Source organism: Agelaius phoeniceus, chromosome 27, assembly GCF_051311805.1.
Source record: "Agelaius phoeniceus isolate bAgePho1 chromosome 27, bAgePho1.hap1, whole genome shotgun sequence".
Classification (NCBI taxonomy): domain Eukaryota; kingdom Metazoa; phylum Chordata; class Aves; order Passeriformes; family Icteridae; genus Agelaius; species Agelaius phoeniceus.
The window spans coordinates 3,309,614-3,335,014 of record NC_135291.1 but is presented as its reverse complement, the minus strand read 5'-3'; the positions used below and the strand labels follow the sequence as shown (position 1 = coordinate 3,335,014).

Sequence of the window (25,401 nt, the reverse complement as noted above, 5' to 3'; positions counted from 1 at the left end):
CTGTGAAAGCAATGCAATCATAGCTCAAGACATTTGTTTAGACACAGAGCAAAATATCTGTCATTTTGAAATTCATCCTAATGAGACTTCTGAAACAGTCCTTATATATATAGGCAATAGATGTGCATGCTTCAGACCTGCTTGTGATTTTGTATTTGTAGAGAATGTTGTAGTAGATACTAAAAATTATTCAAATGTTTGTGCTTGTAACTTTACCAAGATTACAGGATGGGATTTCTCTTATGAAGCTCCAGTTACCTCTCACTACCTATTGCAATCCAACTACACACTGATTCACAAACTGATGCCTACTCCTATTGGGATGGATCTCACTTTGGTAAGACAACTGCTGCTCCATCGAGACTTAGTTGAAATCCTTGAGAAGATTGAGAAAAACGCACAGAAAGCCCTGGTGACTGTTCATCACAATGTGAGACAGATACCCCGTGTCATGGAAAGGGTGGAGAAAGATGCCGAGCACAGGGGGTGGGATACTCTTTTAGGTGGTCTCCTACTGCCACGGGTGTCCTGAGCAGTCTGTGTCATCCCATTGTTATCCTTTTGATACCAATTCTGCTTGGTTTTATTTTATCAGCAGTCCCATTCGTTATGAATTGGAGCATGAAACAGCTGACAAGATTGACGTCTATAGTTCATGCACACAACTTGGCTGATGTCCTGTGCACTGTGAACATCCCCAAGACTTTGACACAAGGCAATTATGAATGAAGCATATGTGTTTTGGAATAATCCTAATTTCCATTTATGATTTTGTGGGAATTACTTTTGATTTTTAGTGAATTGGTTTAGAAAATCATTTTAAAGTTAGTGCTTATATTATGATTTGTTTATTGCTTTTGCTTTTGATATTTGTGATTTGTTTTGACCATTTGAGAATGGTTATAAAAATAATACTATTTTAATTAATTAACCATTTGAAAATAGTTATAAAATTGATACTGTTGTGATCAATATTAATTATGTTTGTTTATTGTCTCTCTTTTTTTTCCCCTCTTCTTCCTATCCTTTCTTTTCCTCCTTTCTCTCTCTCTCTCTCTCTGTCATGCTGTCCCTATTTTTCCGGGTTCTACTACCAACGTACAGCGAGTCATGAAGACCTATCAGCGACACTCCAGAGCCCTGCTGATGATGATCCCTTCAAGACAATTGTGAGTCACGGGGTCGTGTGAGAGTCTGTCTGAAATATCCCTCATCTGCCTCACGATCGTCACTGGGGACCACTGAAAATCTCGGGCTTTGTAGGAGAAAGTTACACAAGCCAAAGGCTTCGAGACCTGAGAGCACAATGTTAGGTTATTGTTTTCACAGGTGTTGTTTGCTGTATGCTACACTGAGCCCAATGAGAAGAAGAAGGAAGCACCGTGCCCTTTTTGCAACAACGGCCTTGGGAGCTGTCCCACCTCTCGGCCTGGCTGGATTCTCCTGAGTTCTGGGTGGTCCCCCACAGAAGACCCTCACCTGTTTTACAACCACCGTGACAGAGAGACTGAGATGTAAGGAGCCTCTCCATCAAGGACTGAGACATGAAACCCCCATGTGAAAAGGCCCCTCTGCTCCTTCCAAGGACTGGCACTGAAACCCCCAGCCCGGGGCAGGTGTGTGGGGGAGGCAAGCTGACCAAAGCGAGATGTTTGCCTGCAGGTTGTGACCGCTGGACCAAGAAGACAATGGCTCTCGTTTACTGCTGAGAACATGGACTACCTGTTACATCTATTCCTTATTCTATCTGTTTCCCCTTTTCGCAATATCCAATAGTTATCCTAATAAAAACCTCTGACTTAGCCAGAGATTTCAAGATCTCCCCGACATAACAGGCGGATCCTCGACTGGACTGGACCAAAGGACTTCGTCTCTACGTTTGGTAGCTCTATCCCCCTCTTTCTCTCTCTCTCTCTTTTGTCTCTCTCTTCCTCTATCTTTTTCTCTCCCTTAATCCCTCTCTCACATTTTGCAGTGGTCATTCAATAAAGGTGCATTTGTTTCGATTATCATTGCAAACCCCCTTGTACCGTGTTGGTTCTTTTTGCACCCTGAGATCAAATCCACAAACCATCACGAAACCCGTCTGTTAGGACGGATCGTGACACCCCCCAAAGAACCCTCCCCAAATTCCCCCCCAAAGCCCCCCCAGCACCTCCAGACCCCACTAAAACCCCCTCAAGTTCCCCCCAGACCCTCCCCAAATCCCCCCAAACGTCCTCAAGACCCCTCCCCAAATTCCCCTTACGACCCCTCCAGGACCCCTCACCTGTTCCTGCACCTCCTCAGCAGCTCCCGGAGCCCCCCGTCCTCTCCCAGCGCCTCCCCTGCTCTCTCCAGCGCCTCCCGCAGGACCCGCCCGAGCCCGGGGCGGCTCCCGGGGGTCCCCGAGGGGGTCCCGGGGGGCGGAGGAGGTGGAAGGGGGGCGCCCGCTCCATGCCCGGCCCCGGGGTCAGGGGGCGCCGCTTCAGGCTCGGCTCTGATTGGCTGGAGCGGCGCGGGGAGGGCAGAAGTTTCAATGGAAAGATGCCCGGTGATTGGTTGTTTTCATAGAAGGCGTGGTGATTGACAGGAGAGGGGCGGGAGAGGCGGGCTTTGCTGAGGAGAGGTGCGCGGTGATTGGTTAGTTCAGCTCGAGAGAGGCGGGCATTGCTGAGGGGAGACCTGCGGTGATTGGCTGGTTTGGCATATCAGAGGCGGGCATATCTGACGGGAGGTGTGCGGTGATTGGTTGGATTGGCGCACGGGGAGGCCGGTGTTCCTGAGGGGAGGTGATTGGATGGTTTGGGGCGGGGTGTCCGCTATTGGCTGGGAAAAGTCCGGGAGTTTTAAGAGAACATTCCCGGTTTTCTGGGGAAAACCTCTCAGATTATTAAGGAAAAAATCCTGTTTTTTGAAGGAGAAACATTCCCTGATTTTTTGACGCCACATGACCCCAAATAACCCAAATAACCCCAAAACACTCGAAATAAACCCCAAATAACCCTAAAAAAACCCAAACAATACCTAAAAGTCTGCCAAATAACCTCAAACAAATCCAAATAACCCCAAAAAACAAAAAAAAACCCTCAAATTAAACATAAAAACCCCCAAATGATTGCAAGTACACCTAAAAAAAAACATATACACCAACATAAACCCCAAGAACCCCAAATAATTCCAAATAAGCCCAAATTAACACAAATAACCCAAAATAATTCCAAAGAACCCCATATAAATAGAAATAAACCAAGTAAAACCCAAGATAAACCCCAAATAGTCCATAAATACCATAAATAAACCCCAAACAAACCCTAAATAAACCCAAAGAAACCCCAAGTAAGCCCAGTTCCTCCCGTCCCCACCCCAAAACAGATCCCAACCAATCAGAACGCGCAGCACTGATGACGATCCAGTTGCTGGGCAGAAACTCAGAGCACCGGCCGCGCTCAGCGATTTTCAGCGAATCCGCGCCCGGCCCGACTCTGGCTCATCAGTTGCCAGGCACAGTCAAGGCCTCTCACTGCGTTCAATAATCAGAGACTGCGCGGGGTAATTTCCAGCCAATCAGAGCGTGTCTCGCTGATGACTCATCAGTTGCCAGGAGCGGAATTTGGGGACCGGGGGAAGGTGACCCTGAGGATGGGCTGGGGGCCCCAAATTAATCCAAAACGGGGTCGGGACCCCAAAACGGAGCAGGAGGGGCCTGGAGCCCCCAAAACCAAACACAGGGGAGGGGACTGGGGGAACGATTGGAAAGGGGAAGGAGAGAGGGGAAAAGAGGGGGGTGGGACCCCCAAATTGAGCTGAGAAGGGGATGGGACACCCTAAGTTGATCTGGAAGGGCGGTGGGACCGCCAAACAGGATGAAGCCAATTTTGCTCCTGGAATATGTAAAGTAGTTTATGGATATGCAAAAAGTCTATGAATATGCAACAGGCTGATGTCATGGGAGACAAGGACCATCCAGCAAAGGTTGTTATGGCCACTGAGACCTCCGAGTTATTTCCGGGACACCCCTTAATTAATCTGGTTTTAATTCCATCAGTCTGTTGCATATTCATAGACCCTCATGCATATCGACAAACTCATTTATATATTTCAGGAACTATTTTACATGTTCCGTCATTGGGAGTGTCTCCCCATTTCAGGAGCCTCCACTGAAATGGAAAATGTAAACCTCCTCCCTTAGAAGACAAAGAAGAAGAAGAAGAAAAGAAGAAGGAGAAGGAGAAGGAGAAGGAGAAGGAGAAGGAGAAGGAGAAGGAGAAGAAAAGCTGAAATTTTGGGAATCCAGTGGGAAAATGGCTGATCCTCTGGGAATCCATTTCTTACCCCCCAAAGACAGGGCAAAGGCAGGGCAGTGGGGTTTTTATAGGGTATCCCAAGGGTGGAGTTGGGGTTTGGGTCAGGGGAGGAGTTCTTAGCAACACAAGAAGGATGAGATCAAATTCCTGCCTCTTAGCAACAGCAGCATTCCACACAGAACGTGTCCCTAAATCCTAAATTTCCTCTAAAACAACTGAGAAATTATGGAACTGCAGATATATTCGATCAATTTCCTTCATCTAACCCAGTTTGGAGAGTTTTTCAAGGATGAAGGTGAAGCAGAGGAAAATTAAGGCCAAACCAAAGGGCTAAGCAGCCAGGTGTGTTCCCAACATGGATCACAGGGAATGTGAGTGACCAGGGCTGTGCCCAAAGTGCTTCCTCCAGTGGGGGATGGAGCTGGAGCAGCACACGAAGCTCTGCCCACACTCAGGGCACTCCCAGGGCTTCCCTTACCGGTGCCTCCGTTGGTGTTGGGTCAAGTGAGAGCTGCTGGAGAAGCTCTTCCCACACTGGGGACACTCGTAGGGCCTCTCCCCTGTGTGGATGCGCTGGTGGGTGATGAGGGTGGAGTTGTGCTTGAATCCCTTCCCACAGTCAGGGCATTGGAAGGGCCTCTCCTCTGTGTGAATCCGATAGTGCAGGAGGAGATGGGAGCTGGTCTGAATCTCTTCCCACACTCCCCACACTCATAGGGCCGTTCCCCAGTGTGGATCCTCTGGTGCACAATCAGGTCGCAGTTCCACCTGAAGCTCTTCCCAATCTCCCTGAACGTGTGGGGCTTCTCCCCATCATGGAGCTGCTCATGGAGCACCAGCTCTGACCTCTGGCTCCATCTCCGGCCGCATTCCCAGGCCAGGCTGGCTCTTTCCCCCTCACATCCCCGCCATCTGCGTTTGCAGCCCCTCCTCGTGCGGCAGCTCCGGGGCTTTTCCTCCCCGTTGGCTTCCTGCGCCGTGGAGCCGCTCAAAACGGCCTCTGCCACCAGGTTCTGCCACGGGCATTTGTCCTCCCTGCTCTCCATGCTCAGCTCCTGCTCTGGGGGAGGAAGGACAAGGACAGCATGGGATTTGCCTCCGTGCCACAGGCAAGGGCAAGGAGATCCCCCCAGGGCTGAGCTGCAGCCGGGGGCCCTGCTGGGCTGGGAGATGGAGCAGCACAGAGGGGAAAGGGGCACTCATCGCCAGCTCGGGGCTGTGCACAAATCACAAACAGGACTGGACTGCTAGGAACGTGTCCTGAGCTGTTTTATTTCCCAGCATCTGTCTCATTACTTAGTTATGACAATGGTAAGTTGGCAGTAGCTCACATCACAGGTAGCAAAGTACTTCATGTTAAAACTTACTTTAAAAGGTTTTTGACCAATCACGCAAAGCAAAGCCATACTGACAGTAGTTCTATCCAAGCACTATAAGCACATTGACGGTTAAAACAATGCTCCCTTATTTCAAATACAATACCTGCTTGTAAGCCTTAAAACACAATGCACAGAGCTCCACTATTAAGCTTGGAACTTCCTAATATCTTTCTAGATACACTTTTCTGCAGGTTAGGGAGTTATTCTAGATAAGTGTTAATGCACAGACCATTGTTCTATTTCTCCCTACTTTCTACTTCTTATATAACTTTTCTGCTGACCAATCTTATGGTTACTGCAAAGCTCTAATCAGTTCTACTGTCTCTGAGGCTTGTCTTTTGAAGCTTTTCCAAAACCCTCTGATTTTAAGCATTCGAGAGACACTGACTTCCTCCTCACCTCCCTCAGTGTCCCAGGGCATCTTCCTCTTCCTCACAGCCTCCCAAGTGTTGGCAATGGGAAATCCTGGTTTGGGGAAAACAAGGGATGAGCACGTTGAGTTTGATGGTTCCTCTGCCCGAGTCCATCTCTACAAGTCAGCAGCCATCTGGGCTCCAGAAAAACCTCCCAAACACCAAGATTCAGCCCTGAAAAAGCCACCCAGGAGTTCCCTGTCCCTGGTCCCTCCCCTCTGGTGTTCGGGGGTTCCCCCCTGTCCCAGCTGCTGGGGTCACGCTTGGATTGGGGATCCCCCTTCTCCTCGGTGCCTGCCCTGCCCAGGCTGCTGGCAGTCCCAGCAATCCCAGAAGCTCCCCCCGCTTCGCTCTCCCCATTTCGGGATGCTGGGGCTTTTTGGGCTCCCAGGCTCCCTTCTCCCCTCATTCTCTGCTCTGGGCTGCAGCGGCTCCAAGGAGTCCCCCCTGCCCCTCTCCAGGCTCTTGAGGCTCCCGCCAATGGCGGCGCTCCCCCCTCTCTGGGCTCCCCACTTTGGGCTCCTGGGGCACACAGGGCTCTGCTCCTCCAGGCTGCCTCTGCCGGCAGCCGCCACCGCCACCGCCACCCCCCGATGTCCCCCCAAGGGGCCTTTTCCGCTCAGCCTTGGACTTCTTCATTCTCCAACATCCCCCCAAAAACTCAACCCAGGGACCCTCTGGATATCTGGGCCGAGCTCCCCCTCCCCGCTCACCGGCACGATGGGGGGGGCGATGATCCCACAGGTGGGGGCTGCGAATTCAGGCAGGGATCGAAGGCGTGGTTCCCTCAGTTCAGCCTCGATCCGCTTTTGTCCCTCCTCTTCCATCCCTCCTCCCCCTGCTCCTCCCCCCAGCCCCACCTCCTTTTCCCCCTTCATCCCTGCCCTTCCCTGCCTCCTCCTCCTCCCCCAGCAGCAGCCACACCCTCGGTGCCCGTTCCCGCAGCCCTCGCAGCCCACGGCAGGAGCGGGGATGGAGCCGGGACGGGTCGGGATGGGCAGCGCGGGGCTCTCGGCTGCTCCCAGCCCCTGCGGGCGGGGGGAACCCGGCCCGGGCCAAAGGAGAGGCAAACTGGGCAAACTGGGGGCTGCACATCCAAACTGGGCCTTGCTGGGGACCCTGCCTGGCCACTGCCAGCCCTTGGGGCTCCTCCCGGCACATCCGCCAGGGGGGAACGCACACAGGCCTGGGGGATCCCAGCAGTGGCAGCACTGCCAGGGACTGGGCTGCACTGGGACCGTACTGGGAGTGACTGGGACTGTACTGGGCTTGTACTGACATCATACTGGGATCATACTGGGAGTGACTGGGACTGTACTGGGCTTGTACTGACATCATACTGGGATCATACTGGGAGTGACTGGGACTGTACTGGGCTTGTACTGACATCATACTGGGATCATACTGCCGTGCCAGGGCACACTGTGATTGCACTAATGGAGAGTGGGATCATACTGGGATCATACTGGGATTGTACTGGGAGTGAGTAGGAGCCTGCAGGGGGCAACTGAGACCATGTTAGGGGCAAATGGGATATACTGGGAGTGACTGGGAGTCACTGTGAGCAACTGGGAACATACTAGGACCAACTGAAAGGAACTGGGTGCATACTGGGGGTGATTGGAAACTGCTGGGCTTACACGGGGATGAACTGGGATCATGGCTGGAGGTGACTGGGATCATACTGGCAGTGAGTGCCACTACACTGAGGCTGACTGCGAGTGCTTGTGAGCAAATGGGATCATACTGGAAGGAACTGGAAAGATGCTAGAGATAACTGGGGTACACTGGGATATACTGGGAGCGACTGGAAGGAAAGTGAGGGTGAAAGAGAGCAACTGGAACCATGTAGCGCAAAACTGGTTTATTCTGGCAGAGACTGGGAGCACACTGGGCTCATCTCTGGATCATACCGGGAGTGACTGGACTAATACTGGGAGTGACTGAGTGTCACAGTGAGCACACCCTGCACAGCATCCCCCATACTGGGCCTGACTGGGAGCCACTGGGAGCAAATGGCATCATACTGGGACTCACTGAGTTGATTGAGGAAGCAACTGGAACCATGCTGGCGGCAGCTGGGACAATACTGGGAGAGACTGGAAGTAAGTGGGATTATAATTGTGAAAAGTGCATATTTTGTGATTGGGTTTTCGCAAATATGAAAATGAATATTATACATCTTGTGTTAGAAACTAATGCTGTATTAATTCTCTTAAGAAGTGGGTTAAATACAGTTTTAGGTTATTACAAAATATTAAAATAGAAACTATGCTTGGTAAGAGACTTTCTTTAAAGAAAGGACTTGCAGCGAGATAGCAGCCCCAGGACACCTAAATCATTCAGAGAAAAAGAATTTATTGCCCTCTTATCAGAAGAAATGAACTTCTTCCCGCCTCGAAGGCGCTGTTAGGATTCAGAGGAAGAAGGTGGCACTGACCAGAATCCCATGTTTGAATGGAATTTATGCATCATGTATGAAGTGTAGGAATATGCAACAGGCTATTGTTTTTAAGGGTTAATCCTTTGTTAACAGGTGTCCTTTTTAGGGCTTGTGCTGCCCAGAAAAAGGTACCCGGACTCCATAACACTTTGTATTTGTTGTCTCATATTGTCCTAATTCAAATTGTCCAAATTTTTATTACTCTAATTGTATTACTATTATGATAATTATTTTATTACTATTAAACTTTTAAAATTTTAAAAACAAGTGATTGGCGTTTTTCACAATTTGGTAGCAGAGGATGGTTACCAACACCTCACTGCCGGTGCTTCAGGAGAGTCAGAGTGGGGAAGGTGCCCCCTGCCCTCTTCAGCAGCCTCGCTCTGTTTGCCCTGGGGTGACCGACAGACGCAGGTTATGGTGGACAAAAGGAGACAATAAAACAAAGACAAGGGAAAAAGGCTCCCTACAACCACAGCAATTGGCCCCCTAAGAGTATTAATGTACACGAAGAACATGGGAAGGAAAAGGGATTGGTAAGTATTTCTCAGGGGGGATGAATGTGAGTGAATGAGAGGCGGGCTGGTTGTGCCAGACCTGCCAAGTGAGTGCTGGAGTCTCCCATGCTGCGTTTCTGACTTTCCACGGTAAGTGGCTGTCGCAGACATCTTTCATAAAAAATCCTTTCTTAGGATTTTTCCTTGTGAGAAGCTGCAGTTTCAGCAACCAAAGTAAACAATGGTTATCTGCTGCTGTGGAATGCAACAGGTGGACCCGTGATTGGTCTCCTGTGGGTGTTTGGATTTCTTCACCACTCATGGCAGAGCTGGCTCTTGCTCTCTGTCTGAGACACAGATCTTTGTTATTCGTTCTTTTCTATTCTTAGCTTAGCTAGCTTCTCAAGAAACCTTTTCCTTTCTATTGCTTTTTAGTATAGTCTAATGTAACATATATCATAAAATAATAAATCAAGCCTTCTGATCATGGAGTCAACATTCTCGTCTCTTCTTCATCCTGAAAACCCTTGTGACCACAGTCACAAGTGGCCAGTAAAGAGACAAAGTGAATGTTAAAAGGAGTGAGAGAATCCCCCGGGGTAACTGGGACTGGGTCTCAGAGAGGGGCTGGACCCCTCGGAGGAAGGGAGCAGAGGAGTTTCCTAGCCCAATCCACTAGGAAATGGGACAAAAGGGGCTCCTAAAAACCTGCTGGGTTGAGGGATTAATATTCCAAGAGCATTCAGGGTAAAGCAAAATTCTGCTGGATTGAGGATATGCTCAAGAGCATCTGGGATTGGACAACACAGGTGGATTGAGAAATAAAAAAATGCCCAAGTGTTGGGGAAGATGAAACAGGAAAGCCTTATAAATATGATTGTCTGGCAAAAGATTTTGACAATATAGAAACTATAAGCAAGATAGAAATCAAAGCAAGCTTTGAGATACCTCAGTTACTGAACAACTGGAAAACAGTGGTGTGGCTGGCTGAAGGTAATCCCCTTTTGATGGAACAATTCCCACTGCTTGCAGACAGATCCAAGGGTCAGAGCAGATCCTGCCAGCTTGGCAGAAGGGGTCCAAAGAGGAGTTTTTACGGTTTAAAATGTAACACAGTGTGGTAATGTAATGATTCTTATAGGCTGTATGTAAATGCTATAGGACGTGCATCTTGTACTAGATTGGCTGTTGAGAAATAGAACATTCGACACAAAAGAAGATTTATTGTGTTGTAATGGGAACCTTACTCTCTTACGCTTTTACCCTCTTACTCTCTTACCCTCTCATCCTCTCTACCCCTCTCTTCTCTCGGGCCTGCTCCAGCTGTGCCTGGCAGCTCCAAGCAGGGCCCTGCACCAGGGCCCTTTGCAATAAACCGCAAGTTCCAGGGCCTGGCTGCAGAGATCTCTCGTCTCCGTCCGTCCCGACCGTCCTACCCCCCGACGCTCCTACACCCAAGAGCATCTGGGATTGGCCAACACAGCTGGGTTGAGGAAAATCCAATAGCACCAGGACTGGCCAGAAATACCTAAACTTGTAATAGGTGATGTGAATGTAAAAGGGACCTTATTGTTGTCTTGTTTGTGTGTGAGAGTGAGTCACACACAAAATCAGCCTCAGCTTCCTGGGCAGGTGGGAAGGGGGGGCTGTGGAAAGAGATGTGTGTGACCCACAAATAAGCCATTGTCCCTTGGGTGGGTGGGGGCTGTGGCAGAGCATGTGTGTGACTGCAAACGGGCCATTGTCCCCCCGGGCCTGTGAGGGGGCCGTAGCTGAAGAGTGTGAGTGACACAAATCAGCCTCACAGGTGAACGGGCACCGGAGGCAGCAGAGTCAGGGCCCTCCCAGGAGGCCGGGAGATACTGAGACCCAGAGGCCAACGCCAAGGGGAGGGGGCCACAGGGAGCCGCGATTCTCTGTCAACAGGGATCCACTTTGTGTCCTGAGCGTGTGAAAGAATGTGTGGAAGTGAATGAGAAATAGAAGCGAGTGAATGTAGACAAATGAAAGGATATGTAATGTAGATTGTGTATTTTAAGCTTCACTATATCTCCTTGGAGAGAGGTGGATTGCACTGAAAGTAGTGTGAGAAAAAGGTTTTTTATTTTTAAGTGTGTAGTTGAAAGAAAAGTGGTATTTAGGTTGTTAGTGAAAGTGAAAAACAGAGGCAGATGATGAATAGATAAGATCTTGAAAAATGAGACAGAAAACCAGTAAGTTGGATTACAGGGGGAAAAAAAGAAAAAAAAATAGCCCTTTGGGAGTTATGTTAGGTAACAGAGATACAACTCCTTGCAAAAGGAGAAAGTACAGGGTATGTAGTAGTTGATGGGAACAACATGCAAACTGTGGAAAAAGGGAAATTAACCTTAAACTAGTAAGCTCAAACTTGTGAATTATATACTTTAAAAAGAGCACTAGAATATTTAACACAAAATAAAGGAACCATATATACTGATTGAAGGTATGCCTTTAGCGTAGTACATACCTTTAAAAATTTGGAAAGGAAAAAGATTACTTAATTCAAGAGGAAAAGGTTTAGTACATGAGGAACTTATTTCAGAGGTTTTAGAGGCATTAAAATTACCTAAAAGACATAGCTATAGTACATATTAAGGAACCCCAAAAGGGAAAGACCCCAGAAATAAGAGGAAATAATTTGGCAGATGACGAAGCCAAGGATACAGCAGAAAGTGGAGCTGAGTGAGTTATGTTAATATTAACTCCAAACGAGGAAAAACTGGAAATTCCAAAGTTTAGGGAAGCCGAGAAAAAAGAATTAAACAAGACAGGAAGTGAACAAGATAAATCAGGGAAATGGAAACTTCTTGATGGAAGACAATTACTTAATAAAATGTGCTTACTAGGAAAATATTAGAAGACATGCATCAGAAAACCCACTGGGGTACTCAAGCTTTGTGTGATCATTTTTTAAGGAACTATGGGTGCACTGGGATTTTTGGAGTAGCAAAGCAAGAAACTGAAAGATGCTTAATTTGCCAAAGGATAAATAAAAAGGTGATGAGAAAAACAACATTAGGAGGTCGTGAGTTAGCTCGTCGACCATTTCAAAGTATCTAAGCAGAAGTTTAGATTTGTTAGGCTCTGGATTTATTTGTAAAAAAACCCATTTAATCTAGAAGAAAGAGAATATGCCATAGGTTAGACAGGAGATTTTAGGAGAATAAAAATCTTTAAAGCATGAGAAACACCCGAGACAAAACAGGAAGAGAACAAGGGGAAATGAAAGGGAGGGGAACAAGAGGAAAAGTCAGAAAGAGAGTGGGATCCTCTGCAGCTCTTGCCCCCTCCGTTCGCGGCCGAGGCGCCTGTCCCGGGTCCCGGCTCGCTGCCCGCCTCAGCTCCGCCTGCCCCGGTTTCCATCCCAGGTGCGGGCTCACTGCCCAGGGCAGCTCCACCTGCCCCGGCGCTGGCGGTGAATTTGTGTGCCCTGCTCCCACTGCCCGGCCCGCGGCCGCTCTGCCGGCCATGCTGGGGAAGATGGGGGTTGCTCTGTCCTGCCGCGTGGGCCGAGGTCACCGCACCCCGCACCGAGGGCGGGTCCCAGCCATCCCATCCCCGGCTGCCCTGCCCGTGCCAGCTGCGCTGGGCACCGCCGCTGCTGCTGCCGGGGTCTCCCACCTGCCTTTTCTCTGCCGGGAGCTGCCGGATCAGCCGCCATAAGCCATGTGGGGGCTGCCCACGCTCCGGCTCGGTCTCCACGGGAAGATCCCCCTCTGCCGATTCCGGCAGCAGACCCTGCCCACACTCCCACCGAGCCTCGGCGGGATATCCTCCGTGCTCCAGCGTGGCTGCTCTGAGGGCTGCAGGGGGATCTCTGCATCCCCATGGATCTGCAGGGGGATCTCTGCATCCCCATGGATCTCTGCATGGAGCACCACCGTCTTTGGAGGCACCAGGAATAGGCTGAGCTCTGCCTGAAGCTCTTCTCACATTCCCCACACCCTTCCCGGCACAGGGAGGCTTTTACCTCCTCACAGCTCCCCAGGCTGGGTTGGCAGCCCCTCCTCATGTGGGATCTCTGGGGCTTTTCCTCCCCATTGGATTTCCTCCCCATTGCGCCGTGGAGCTGTTCCAAATGGCCTCTTCCACGAAGTTCTGTGGCAGGGATTTGTTCTCCCTGTTCTCTGTCTGCAGCTCAGTGCATGAGGGAGGAAGGACAAAGAGAGGAAGAGACAGGGAGAAGGGAAAAGGAAAAGGCAGGAGGAGAGGAAGGAACAAGAAGGAACAAGGGAGGAAGGAGATGGGAAAGGAACATAGATAGATGTAGGACAGAATGAGGAGAAGAAGGAGGGTGGACAAGGAGAAGATGGGGTTTGCCTCCATGCCAGAGGGAAGGGGAAGGAGATCCCCCCAGTCCATCCCTGGCAGGATGGCGTTGGCAGTGAGGCTGTCCTGCAGCAATGCTGGGCTGGGTGATGGAGCAGCAGGGAGGGGAAAGGGGCAGTGATTCCTCCTGCCCTGCCTGGCTGTCCCAGTCTGGAGCGTCCTGGCGCTGCCGAGGCCCTTGGAGCGTCCGGCACTCAGGAGCCCGGAGCTCACGGCTGCTTTATAAAGCTGACAAAGTCGGCAGGATGGGTCTGGGTATGATCTCAGCAAACTGGGTTTATTGGTACAGGAGCAGGGGACAGAGCTGAACAGGGTCCAGGCACAAAGACAGGGTGCAAGCTGAGGGCACAGGGGGTTTTTATATGGGGTAGTGAGGGTGGAGCTGAGGGTCAGGGTCCAATGGATATGGGGGAAAATGTGCAAAGGAGGGGTTAAGGGTCGGGACAGCTAATAGGGAAACAGGGGCAGAGGAATGCAGTAAACTGGGCCAATGGAGGGACAGAGAGCTAGGGACTAATCAAAGATGGGTAATAGGGGTGAACTAGGGTAATTAGGCCAACAGGCCAATGGGGTAACATAACTTTCCAAAAATCAGCATGTGCCGGCAAAGATCTATAGGAGAAGCAAGCTTGTCACCATAACCTTGAAATCTATTCTTCTTATTATGGACCAGTCCTACACGGGTGGGAGATTGAGACTCCCATGGGCCTCCACACCAGTGCATCTTCCTTTTCCTCGCAGCCTCCTTCTCCTCCGTCCAGACAAAATTTAGGTTTGACAAATCCTGGCTTTGGGGGAAGAACAAGGGGTGAGCACCTTGGGGTTTGTGAGAAATGAGCCTCACTCTTTAGAATTTTTGAAAGTTTAATAAGGAATAATAAGGGACAAATCAGTAACAGCGCTGGGTGTTGGCAATGGCCAGAGGCACACCGGTTAACCACAGCAACTCTTCTTGTCTAGTTTCTCCATTGTATTGTTCAAATACATATTCATAATGATTGTACATATTCAAACATTTCCTGGAACTCATTTACATGTTCCAGGAATTCTTTAGGTTGGTTTGACCCCCAACTTGCCTTTTTAGAGCACGTGCAGGAATCGTGGATTGCTGTTTTGAGGGTTGTGCGTCACTGCCTCACAAGGGCCCCTGTTCTGTGGTTTCAGCAGGTGACAGTTATTGACAGTGGAAGGGTCAGTGGCAGGGGCCTCATCACATCCCTTCCTTAGATGTTATCTGACCATGCAGACGCTTTTAGCTACTTCCACAAGTACTTTAAATGAACATTAGCTATTTCACAAATATCTCTGAGTTGTTATTGTCAGTTAGTTACAAAAATAAAAGCATTAGTTCTTATTTCACAACTACGGCTACTTCTGTAAAAGTTAACATTCTAATGCACAACACATGGCATCCACTTTAATATTTTGCAAAAGCCAAAACTATAATGTATGTTTTTCACACTGTCCACTAACTAAAATATCATCCATAAATGATGTTCTGAGGATATGAGCTACACAGGGGCCAGGGCATTGGCCACAAAGAGCTGACAAATTATACTATAGCAAAAGCAGTGAAAAGTGATTACAAACTGTACTATATCAAAATTGTTGTGATTAAGAATGTTTTGCAGAAGTCAATACATAATAGCAAAAGCCAGCACTACCTAGTTATTTATAACAAACCCAGGGCAGGTTTTTCCCTTGCATGGAGCACCTGGGCCTTCCCCGGGCCCCTTCTGCCCTCCTGCAGAGCCGGTGGCATTTTCCAGCACACACAGTTTGTAGCCAAGAGCCGGGTGCAGCCGAGAAGGCTCCAAGCGCCTCCTTCCAGGCTGACTCTGCAGGTGCCGAGGCTGCTCTGGGCTCTGCCAGGGCTCTGCTGGGGCTCAGCTCTGGGCCAGGCTGGGCCCGCTCTCCCCTCACATTGCTCCGGGCAGCTGAGTCACAGCGGGAGAGGGAAGGGACACGTCAGGGGAGTTGAGGTTTAAGAGAGTTTTTATTCATAAAACTTTCATAACAATCAGGCTGCTCTAACTACCATAACTAACTAGCAATGCTAACTACCCTAACTAACTACCAGTGCTAACTACCATGACTAACTAATTGTCCTAACTACTGTAAGAAGAAGCTGTCCTCAAGTGCTTCATCTGCTCTGCTGCTCCCTCAGGTTCTTTGCTGCAGTGATCAGAGGGGTCAGGCTGGAGAGAGGCTTGGCTGATGATAAAAATGGGTGCTGCCCAAAGGATAAAAAGGAAAGAAATGAAGTGTTACTTTCCAGAGTCAAGTTCCTCACAGGCTCTGTTGCAACAGGACAAAGGGAAATGGTTTGAAAATCGAGGGAAGCAGGCTCAGATTAGATCTAAGGAAGAATTTTTTAACCGGGAGAGTGGGGAAACACTGACAGGAGGTGCCCAGAGATGTGGGAGGTGCCTCCTGCCTGGAAACATCCAAGCTCAGGTGAGGCAGGGCTCTGAGGCCCCTGAGCTGCTTGAAGATGTCCCTGCTCGCTGTGGGGCACCAGGTCCAGATGAGCTCGAAAGGAGCCTGCCAGGCCACAGCAGGCGAGGATTCTGCTCGCTCTGCGCGTGGAACGCAGCGAGACTGGAGACTATCGGAGGGGGCCCCACAAGAAAACCCCTCCCTGGCGCTGCTGCTTCCCCTGCAGCCCTTGACTCTCACCTGCAGCAGCTCCTGGGCAGCCCAGCGCCGCTCCTCGTCCGGCTCCAGGCTGCACTCGAGGAAGTCCCGCAGCAGAGCCGACAGGCGCCGGGGCTCCTGCAGCTGCGGGGTCCCGTTCTGCCGGATCAGAGCGCGAGCCTGCAGGGAAAGCAAACTCAGCGCTCTGCCAGCTTCCTTCACACCCACATGGGCTCACATCCACCCCGGGGCCTCAGCCCCAGCTCCAGGGCCACTTTCCTCCCTGCCAGAGATGCTGCTCAGAGCTCATTTTGCTATGCCAAGCAAAAAACCCAAACCCTGGGGCTGCCACAGCCACTGCAACATCCAAATGATCTCGCCTTGAGAGCCAGTTTCATTGGCTGGCTTTGTTAGTAGGAACCTCCATCAGAAATAGCCCATTTTGCTTCTCCAAATATGGACACCAGCTTTACAGGCCATTTTCCAGAGTCACTGTGGTCTGCCTGTGTTATTTCAGAGGATTCTTCCATCAAGTGCATCTCTGCAGTGCCACTGACACTCAAGTAAATGCATTCCTGATGCCCCATCCCAGAAACTGCCAGGCAAGAAACAGGAGGTTTGTGATGCTGAAAGCTCAGGCTTGGTGACACAGAAAAAGTAGCTTGGACTAGGAAAGAAATATGTTAGACTATGGGGATGCTAAACCATCATCTTCATGTTTTCAACAAGTTTCCCAGTGAGAAGAATCAGGGGAGATCATCTTGCAAAACCTCTTTTAGAAACTCCTGCAGAAATCTTGTTGGGTTTGGGGCTGGGATTTGGGGATGGTGTGGGGTTTTCTTGCAAGATAACATTAGAGCTGATGCACTTGCTTCATATTTCCAGGTCATCCTCTCAACTAGAAGAGCTGCAACAACGAAAAGCCCAAAGCAAATTGTTGCTGGAGACTGCAGAACATTCGTCTGTGTGGAGGCACAAGTCCTCTGGGAATTCCCTTCCCATGTGCAGAAACCTCCAGCTGCTGCTCCCAGTGCAGGGTCCCCCTGTGCTCACAGCCTCTGCAGCCACTGGAGAATTTGCCTCTTACCATGGCCGCCGTTTCCCTGAAGTAAGGAGGTTCTCCTTCCACCATCTCGATGGTCACAATGCCGAAGGACCAGATGTCCACCTTGGGGCCATAAGGAGATCTGGTCACAACTTCTGGGGCCATCCAGTGAGCAGTGCCCACCATGGAGCTGCGCTGGTCCTGCTCAGGGCTGAGCTGAGCGCAGAGGCCAAAATCAGCTGAGGACAGAAAGAAACCCTGTCAAAGGCAGCTGCAATGAGGAAACCAAGCACAAAGATTCCCCACACTCAGTCTGAGAGTGTAGTAGTGAAGTCAGCTGGAAAAGCCCTCAGGGCTGTAGCCAAGGAAAGATGGAACTGGGCCCTTCAAGAAACCCTCAGCTTTCCTGCAGTGGCTTTTACTGATTCCCTTGGAGCTTTAGATTCCCACTGCTGCCCCTCTGGAAGGGCCATGGCCAGAGCAAAGGCACTGCTGGCCCCCTGCTCCTCTCCTGAGCTCTCTGCAGGGGCAGCCGCTCTCAGCTGGCAGCAGGGGCCGGGCAGTGCCCCCAGCAGCCCTTGTGGGGCTCTGGCCCTCCCTGGGAAGCAGCCCCAGCCCCGCAGCCCGGGAGCGCCGTGCCTGGCCAGGAACACCCACCCAGCCTGACAGAGCCGTCCATGCCCAGGAGGATGTTGGAGCTCTTCAGATCCCTGTGGATCACCCGGTTGGAATGGAGGAAATCCAGGCCCTGCAGACACTGAGAGAGAACAAGAAACACAAGGGCAAAAAACAATGGCTGGAATATATCACACCAGAAAGGACAGCTCAGAATTCTGCCAGCAGCAGCTTTGCTGTGACAGGCCAGGAGTGCAGTGCACACAAGCTCCAGGCAAACGGTTCAAGGCAAAGCTGAAAACAGCAAATCAAATCCAAACCAGAAAGAGAGTACCACAACAGCAGGAGAGAGAACAAGAACAGAGTAGAAGTGCAGTGATGCTGGCAGGCCGTTCACTGCAGAGGCTCTTTCTTCTCCAGCTCATAAAAACAACTCAGAAACAAAGCCCTGAGCATGGAGCCACTCCTGTTCTCACACCCTCTTTGGAAGGACCATTGTGTCCCAGCCATGGGAGTGACAAGCAGGATCCCTCACCTCCCGACTGACAGCTGCCATCTCTCCTTCAGCCATGCGTGTCTGTCTGACAACGTCCCGCAAAGTTCCTCCATCCATGTATTCCATCACCAGCCAGAGATCTCCATCCACAAGGAAGCTGGAAGAGGAAAGCAATGGCATGGAGATGAAAGTGCAGAGCTCAATTCCCCCATGGAAAAGCCTGGAGGGGAGTTTTGTTTCCAGGTCACTTGTCAGTGAGGACAGAATCAGATGGAGAGACATTCCTGCCAGGCTGCACAGCCCTTGGAATCTGCACAGTCTAAAGGGGAAGGAGACACCTGCGAGAAAGGAGAGGCCTTAGATGGCAAGCAGGTGAAAAATGCAGTTTAGCAACAGCCCAGATCAATGTGGAACCACAACCCTTGGCCCCAGCTGGTTCAGCTTCTGAACTCATCAGTTCCACCATTCCCTCCAGAACAAGGCAACACAACTGCCAGGGTTATCCAGGGGAGGAGGCCGTGCAGCACTTGGGACAAAAGCAGTCAGGAAACCTTTCAGAAAGTCCCTTCAGAAACAGGCAAGGCCAGTGAAAAATGGGCAAATGAGGCATTTCTGGAAACAAGAACCCGATCTTCCTGGCATCTTTAGCAATGGAAAAGGGCTGGGAAGAAGAAGCCAAGGGAAATAATTTCTGCTGTGGTTTATCAGCACTTGCTGGGAAACACAGCAAACGGGGTCAACTTGAAGGAAAAACCAAAGCAAAGCAACAAAAGCACGTGGAGGGAGTGAACTGCCAGGCTGTTATTTTGGGAAGATGTGGCTGGGTCAGGCATTTTCAAAACAGGCTACAGACTCCGGATGCCAGGAAAGGTTAACGCAGGGCCCGGGCTCGGGATCAGAGCTGAAGCACTCACCTGTCCAAAGAGTTGACAATGTTGGGGTTCTTCTTGTCCTTCAGGAGCAGGATCTCATTCACAGCTCGTTCCCTGTTCTGCCCTCTGAGACTCATTTTCTTGATGGCCACCTGAAGGGACATTGCAGCCTTGAACTGGAGGAGTCTGTGGCAGGAGGCCACAGCAAACACGGAGCGAGTCTTTGTGGAGCGACGGAGCCGGGCTGTGCCAAACTGCCTTGGGATGGGACACCAGAGCTCAGCAAGGGCCATTCCCACAGCCCATTGCTCTGCCAGCTGGGGGCTGCTTACAGGACACATGGCCAGAGACATTTGGCCTTGCAAGCTCTGCAGAAATGGTCCCTCAGCTGTCAGCCTCAAAGCTCTAACAACATTCTCTACACCTACAGTCTTCTCAAATGGCCTCAACACTCCTACTATTATTATTCAAACCCATTTTGCAAGCAGGAGGTAATTCTGGTTCTGTGAAAACAGAGCAAAACAGCCAGGAACCCCTTAGCAATTCCATGGGATTTGGTCATGATTTCAGATGCAACTGCTCTGTTTGGGATTGCAGAACAAAGCAGACACGCACACCCATTGCTCAGGTGATCCCTGTCACAGGCTGTCACTGACACCAGACCAAACAGAACTTCAGGGTTTAGGAGAGAGCTTTGCTCTGGATATCCATCTCCTCATTTCTCTCCCTCTCTCTCTGTGAACAGCTGAAGTAGGACTAAAACCCCAAACTGAGCCCAAGCAGGATCTCTCCATAATTAGGCCTTGAGGTATCCTTTGAAGATGAAAGGCAGGATGGACATAATAATAATGTTATACTTTAGCTAAGAATAGCTAAATAATGTTCCTGTCTGAGGTTGGGATGAAGATAAATTGGGCCTCAGTCTCCAGCAGCTGATGCATTCACACTTTTAGATATGAAGGCCAAGCCAGCGTGTCCTGCTCTGACAGACACCGCTGCCCTCCTTGCATTCCTTTGGCGCTTCAGAAGGACCAAGTCTGTCCCAGCTGTGCTCTGCAGGCTGACACTGCTCTGCCTTCAGAGGAGCAGCCTGGGCAGGAAAGCTCTGCTGGCCCCCAAAGCTGCAGCCACAGCTCCCAGCAGAGGGGAAAGCCCTGGAGAGCTGCCAGGCGTGCTGGGCGTGTTGGCACTGACCTCTCCTCCAGTGGCCCTGTCGAGTCCTTTATAAACGGTTCCAAAAGCCCTGGAGACAAAACAGCAGAGAAGAAAGAAGCATCGCTTTAGGCCCTGGCGGGGAAAGCCAGCCCAGACAGGAGATCTCTGCTGCCTGCAGCGTTCACAAACACCTGGGTGCATCGACCCTTCCAACAACAGCACAGCAGCCACCAGCCCTCTGCCATGCAAGGTGTGCAGGAGAAAACTGAGACCCAACATGAAGGAATTGGGCTGGAGCGAATCCCAATGTCCACCCTGAATTGCTTTAGTTCAAAACCTGAGGTGAGAGATGGCTGTCTAAAGAACTGGAAAAGAATGCATTTCATCCTTTTCCATTTCCTGCCTAAGATCTGCAGGTTCTACAAGGGCCCTGCCATCAGGCAGGTGATGCTTTTTCCCCCAGAGTGCATCAGCTCTGTGTCTGTTACTGAATGGATGGGGTCTGCTACCTGTGCTAGAATAGAGCACTTATTAGTTCATCTCTGGTTTCTGTTTCTAAACCATTAGGTTGATAACCCTGACCAGTGGATCTTTTTTGAAGGAAAATATTTGAAAGAAATCTTCTTGAGAACTGTTTTCTGACAGTCACCAGATGGTGAGTTGCTCTTTTAGGCAATCCAGTTCCAGGGACAGAAGATCTTCCAGGTCCTGCTCCTTGCTGCAGGCAGGACACTGCCAGCCTCAGGGGCCTTTGACGGCACCTTCTGACCACAGTTATCAATTCTGATCAGGACTGAGAGACAGCAGGATGGTAGCCCAGTGTCTGAAGGTGCTTGGAGCTCTCCTGACTTCTCACTTGATCCTGCACCAGCACAACACCCGCCCCTGCTTGTGCAGCAGCAGCTGCCGTGCACTTACCCTTGGCCAATCTGCTCCACTTTCAGGTATTTCTCGGCAGGCTCCTCCTCGCTCACGGTGTTCCCTGAAAGAAACCACGTGGAAGACGCTCCCTCCCAGAGTGAGACCCCGCCTTGCAGCAGAGCCACAACCAGCCCCACTCCCTGGGGCCGTGAGCCCCTTGGTGTCAGCTGGGGAAGGACAATAAATGGCTCGGTGACATTCAGCTGCAGAGCAACACTGGGTGCAGCTGATGCCGAGACACACACACAGCACCTGCTCGGGCACCCAGGAACAGAGCAGACGTACTCAGCTGCATCAGGCACCACTCCCCTCTCCCCTCTGGCTGCCCGGCTGTGCTGCTGTCAGAATGTTCAGCCCAGGATCCCACAGCGGAGGGAGGTTCATTGTCCTCTTCCCAAGCAGAGGGAGCTTCTCCATCCTCTTCCCAAAATGCTGCAGCTTCTCCATCCTCTTCCCAAAATGCTGCAGCTTCTCCATCCTCTTCCCAAAATGCTGGAGGTTTGCCATCCTCTTTCCAAGCCAGGGGATGTTCGCTGTCCACTTCCCATGCTGGGAGATGTTCACTCTCCTCTTCCCAAGCCACAGGATGTCCTCCATCCTCATCCCACACTGGGAGATGTCCATTGTCCTCATCCCACTCTGTGGGAGCTTGGCCACTCTGGTCCCACACCAGGGGACATCCACCGTCCTCGTCCCAGGCCGGGAGATGTCCCCTGTCCTTGTCCCACCCCGCGGGAGCCTCGCCGTTGCATTCCCACCCCGCGGGATGTTCACCCTCGTCTCCCAGAGCAGCGGGAAGTTCACTGTCATCTCCCGGCGCTGAGGGAAGTTCACCATTGTCCCCCAGAGCAGCGGGAAGCTCACTGCTCTCTTCCTCCTCTTGGGCCTCCTCTTTGGAAGCAGAGGGAGCCCCAGGAGGTGCTGGTGCTGCTTCTGTGCCCTGTGGACAGACAGTAGTGTGAGGGACAGGAAGTTCTATCTCAGTTATCACCTTATTTATCCTCAGCTGCACATCCAGCTGCACTACGCAGAAATGGGGTTTGGAGCTGTTCCAACTAACAATGGGCTACAGTCAACATTGCCACTTATTGTTGGGAATTCCATATTCCACCATGGCTAAAGCCAGCAAGCAATCCTCTGCCTGTAAAACCAGACCTGCAGCTCTTCAAAAACTCTTCAGCAGAAAAGGAGAAAACTGATGGGAATTCCTTTGCTGCTGCTGCTGCTGCTGCTGCAAAGACACTGACAGGAACTTTCCTTCAGCCTCCCAGGCTGGCCCTCGACTGCCACATGCCAAGCTCACAACTTGCTGCACAATTCCAAACACCAAAGGTTCCTTTCCCACTCACCGAAGGAGGAGCTGCTCGGAATCCAGACATGAGGTGCCCTGCAATGGGAGAGGGAACATGAACCAGATGCTGTTAGGAGAAAAACTGCCAATGCTGGGAAATGCCACGGAGCAAGGCAACCCCAAGAGAGCATTTTGCTTTCACTGCATCCATCCAGGAGCCACAGTCCCTTCCCACAGCAAGCAAGAGAACAGCACAAAATACTGGGCTGGGTCAGTTCTTGTCTTGAGCAGCAAACGGAGGCAGTTCCAGGCTCAGATGGAACTGGCACAGACTCCCTGCTTGAGGGAACAGAACCCCCCAGGGCTCATTGCAGGTGCTGTGCACGCCCCGCTGGCTGCAGACACCCCCTTTTTCAGCTGCAGCTGCTGGCAGGAGCTCTCCCAAAGCAATGATGTCTTCATGGCCATTTGGTTCCAAAATCAACTCAGCTCCAGAGGAAGAACAGAAAGCACACAGCAAGCCCAAAGCCACAGATGCTGCACCGAGGGAAAACCTCAACTTACGTGCCAAGTGGGTTAAAAAATACCCCGAATAAGCCACAGAGTACAGAGTGCAAACTGCAGCAGCCACGTGCTGGATCATTTTGGCTGCGCTGCACACGCCTGCAGCCTGTAGCCCTGCAAGCACAGAAGGACAGGGCTGGGCTGGCTGCTGAGAATGCCTCGGGCAGGAGGATCCTCCGGCAGCGAGCCCAGAGCCACTCTGGGCACTGAGGCCTCCGTGTCCCACAGCAACGGGAACACCACGGGGACGTGGCGCTGTTCCTGTGACATCCCAGCAGCAGCTCACGCAGAAGCCGCCTGGAAGGTTCTCCTGTGTCACAAAGGAGCACAAAGAACCCTCCCAGGGCACAGCCCATGGCCCAAAGGATGCAAGAGGAACTCAAAATGCAGCAAACAAGGACACCCCATAGCCCAGCCTGAACACTGAGGAGAACAAGGACAGGACCAAAGCAAAGGAAACATGACCTTTAGTCACTGATAGTTCTGACTAAAAGCAGCAAGCCTTGTTCCATCTGGGATCTTTGTTCTAGTCGTAAAAACAAGCAAGGGTCTCCAGTCTAAATACACAGAAGGCAGGAACTGGGGAGGAGGTGGGATTAGGAAGGAGGAGGAGGAGGAGGGAGAGAGGAAAAGGAGGAGCAGGAAGAGGAGGAGCAGGAGCAGGAACAGGAGGAACAGGAGGTTCCAGTGCCCCCTGTGGCCGCAGCCACGGGACCATCGACCCCACCTCGTCCTGCAGGTGAGCGGGGAGGGTGAGGTCGTCCCAAATCTGTCGGGGGGTCCCTGAGAGGGTTTTTTATTGGGGTGTGTTTGGAGCTCGCAGATTGTGGAATTGACCCCAAATATCATCTGGTGTCTCTGGGAGGTTTTGTTTTCTCTGTGTGTGTAGGTTTGGATCTTGCAGGAGCCCAAAGCTGAGCCCCTTGGGGGGGATCTTTGGGGGCCCATGTGGCCATTGCCCAGTATGGGCAGGGGAGGACATTGGTCCTGGGGACGTCAGGGAGAGCAGAGGAGAGGAACCCCTGGGACCCCCAGAGTGGGGAGAGCAGAGAGGGGCAATCCCAGAGCTGGGGGACCCCGGCAGACTGGAAAGGGGGGGAGCCTGGAGAGGAGAGGAGAGACCCCTGGGACCCCTGGGATCTCAGAGCAGAGCATCAGGGGAGAAGGGCCCCCATGGACCCCCAAAAGGCCCTGGATCATCCCTGAGCAGGACGCCAGAGAATGGAGAAGCCCTGGAACCATTGGACCCCCATGATCCTAAGGAAAGGAAACCTCTAGAACCCCAAGAGTGGAGAGATCAGCAATAGGGAACTGCTGGGAGAGTTTTTTGGGGCTGAATCTTGACATTGTGGGGATTTTCATGGACACAAGACTCCTGCTGACTTCTAGAGATGGACCTGGCCAGGAGGAGCCTCTACTCCAAGGCGTTCCCACCTTGGTTTCCCCAAACCAGGGTCTGTCATTCCCAAGCTGTGGCCAGATGGCAGAGGAGGAAAAGGCCCAGACATTCCGCACGAGGAGGGGCTGCAAACCCAGCCCAGGGAGCTGCAGGGAGGAAAGAGCCCCCCTGAGCCAGGAAGGCGGCCTGAGATCCAGGCAGAGCTCAGAGCTGGTGGAGAAGCCTCATGGCAGGGAGAAGCCCCACAAATGCTTGGAATGTGGGAAGGGTTTCAGCTACAGCTCCACCCTGATGGAACACCTGAACATCCACCCTGGGGAGAGGCCCTGGGAGTGTGGGGAATGTGGGAAGAGCTTCAGTGGGACCTCCGACCTCAGCAAGCACCACAAGATCCACACTGGGGAATGGCCCTAGGAGTGCTTGGAATGTCAGAAGAGCTTCAAATGGGATTCAGAGATCGTCACTCACCAGCACTTGCACACCAGGGAGAGGCCCTGTGAGTGTCCCGAGTGTGGGAAGAGCTTCGTGTGCTGCTCCAGCTCCATCCCCCATGGGAGGATCTGTGCTGGATGATCCCCAGTGACCCCCGTTGGGCAGAGCCCTGGTGACCCCTGTTCTGGGTGATCCCCGTTGGGTAGGGGGAAGGTGCTGGAGAGATTTCTTTCCCTTCTCCTTGTGCTGCTGTGATTTGGTTGGTAATAAATTCCCTCTCTGTGTCCAGGCTGGGTCTGTTGTGCCCGTGCCGGATTTGCTGAGGGATCTCTCCCGGTCCTTGTACTGACCCACATCATTGTCGAAGTGCATGAACATTTGCCGGTTGTAGATGAACCTTACCTGTCCCCTGTTCCTGTACCAATAAACCCAGTTTGCTGCAGAGCATACACAGACTCATCCTGCCGACTTTGTCAGCTTTATAAAGCAGCCGTGAGCTCCGGGCTCCTGAGTGCCGGACGCTCCAAGGGCCTCGGCAGCGCCAGGACGCTCCAGACTGGGACAGCCAGGCAGGGCAGGAGGAATCACTGCCCCTTTCCCCTCCCT

General features: G+C 51.5%; 2 protein-coding genes across 2 annotated transcripts in view; one reads left to right on the top strand and one right to left on the bottom strand.

The window, feature by feature from the left end:
• Positions 1–25,401, top strand: part of LOC129132012 (uncharacterized) — a 292,843-nt gene that overhangs the window by 25,834 nt on the left and 241,608 nt on the right. The window contains 2 exon segments of the mRNA XM_077191087.1: positions 21,321–21,329; positions 24,597–24,890. Of these exon segments, the coding sequence (XP_077047202.1) occupies positions 21,321–21,329; positions 24,597–24,890 (303 nt within the window).
• Positions 15,512–20,389, bottom strand: LOC143695835 (serine/threonine-protein kinase PAK 3-like). The gene is made up of 7 exons (XM_077191046.1): positions 20,228–20,389; positions 19,076–19,185; positions 18,201–18,318; positions 17,708–17,807; positions 17,093–17,289; positions 16,048–16,185; positions 15,512–15,601 (listed from the first exon to the last, which is right to left on the bottom strand). Exons 1-7 carry the CDS (start codon positions 20,387–20,389, stop codon positions 15,512–15,514), a joined length of 915 nt encoding a protein of 304 aa, XP_077047161.1.

What these genes read in the sequence shown, in the direction of transcription:
- LOC143695835 (XM_077191046.1), bottom strand. Translation starts at nt 20,389, where the DNA reads ATGCACCCAGGTGTTTGTGAACGCTGCAGGCAGCAGAGATCTCCTGTC. An exon ending in TGGCAGCTGTCAGTCGGGAG is followed by an intron (nt 17,808 to 18,200) that starts GTGAGGGATCCT and finishes GTTCTCTCTCAG; the next exon opens with TGTCTGCAGGGCCTGGATTT. An exon ending in CTGCCCAGGAGCTGCTGCAG is followed by an intron (nt 15,602 to 16,047) that starts GTGAGAGTCAAG and finishes TCCTTTGGGCAG; the next exon opens with CACCCATTTTTATCATCAGC.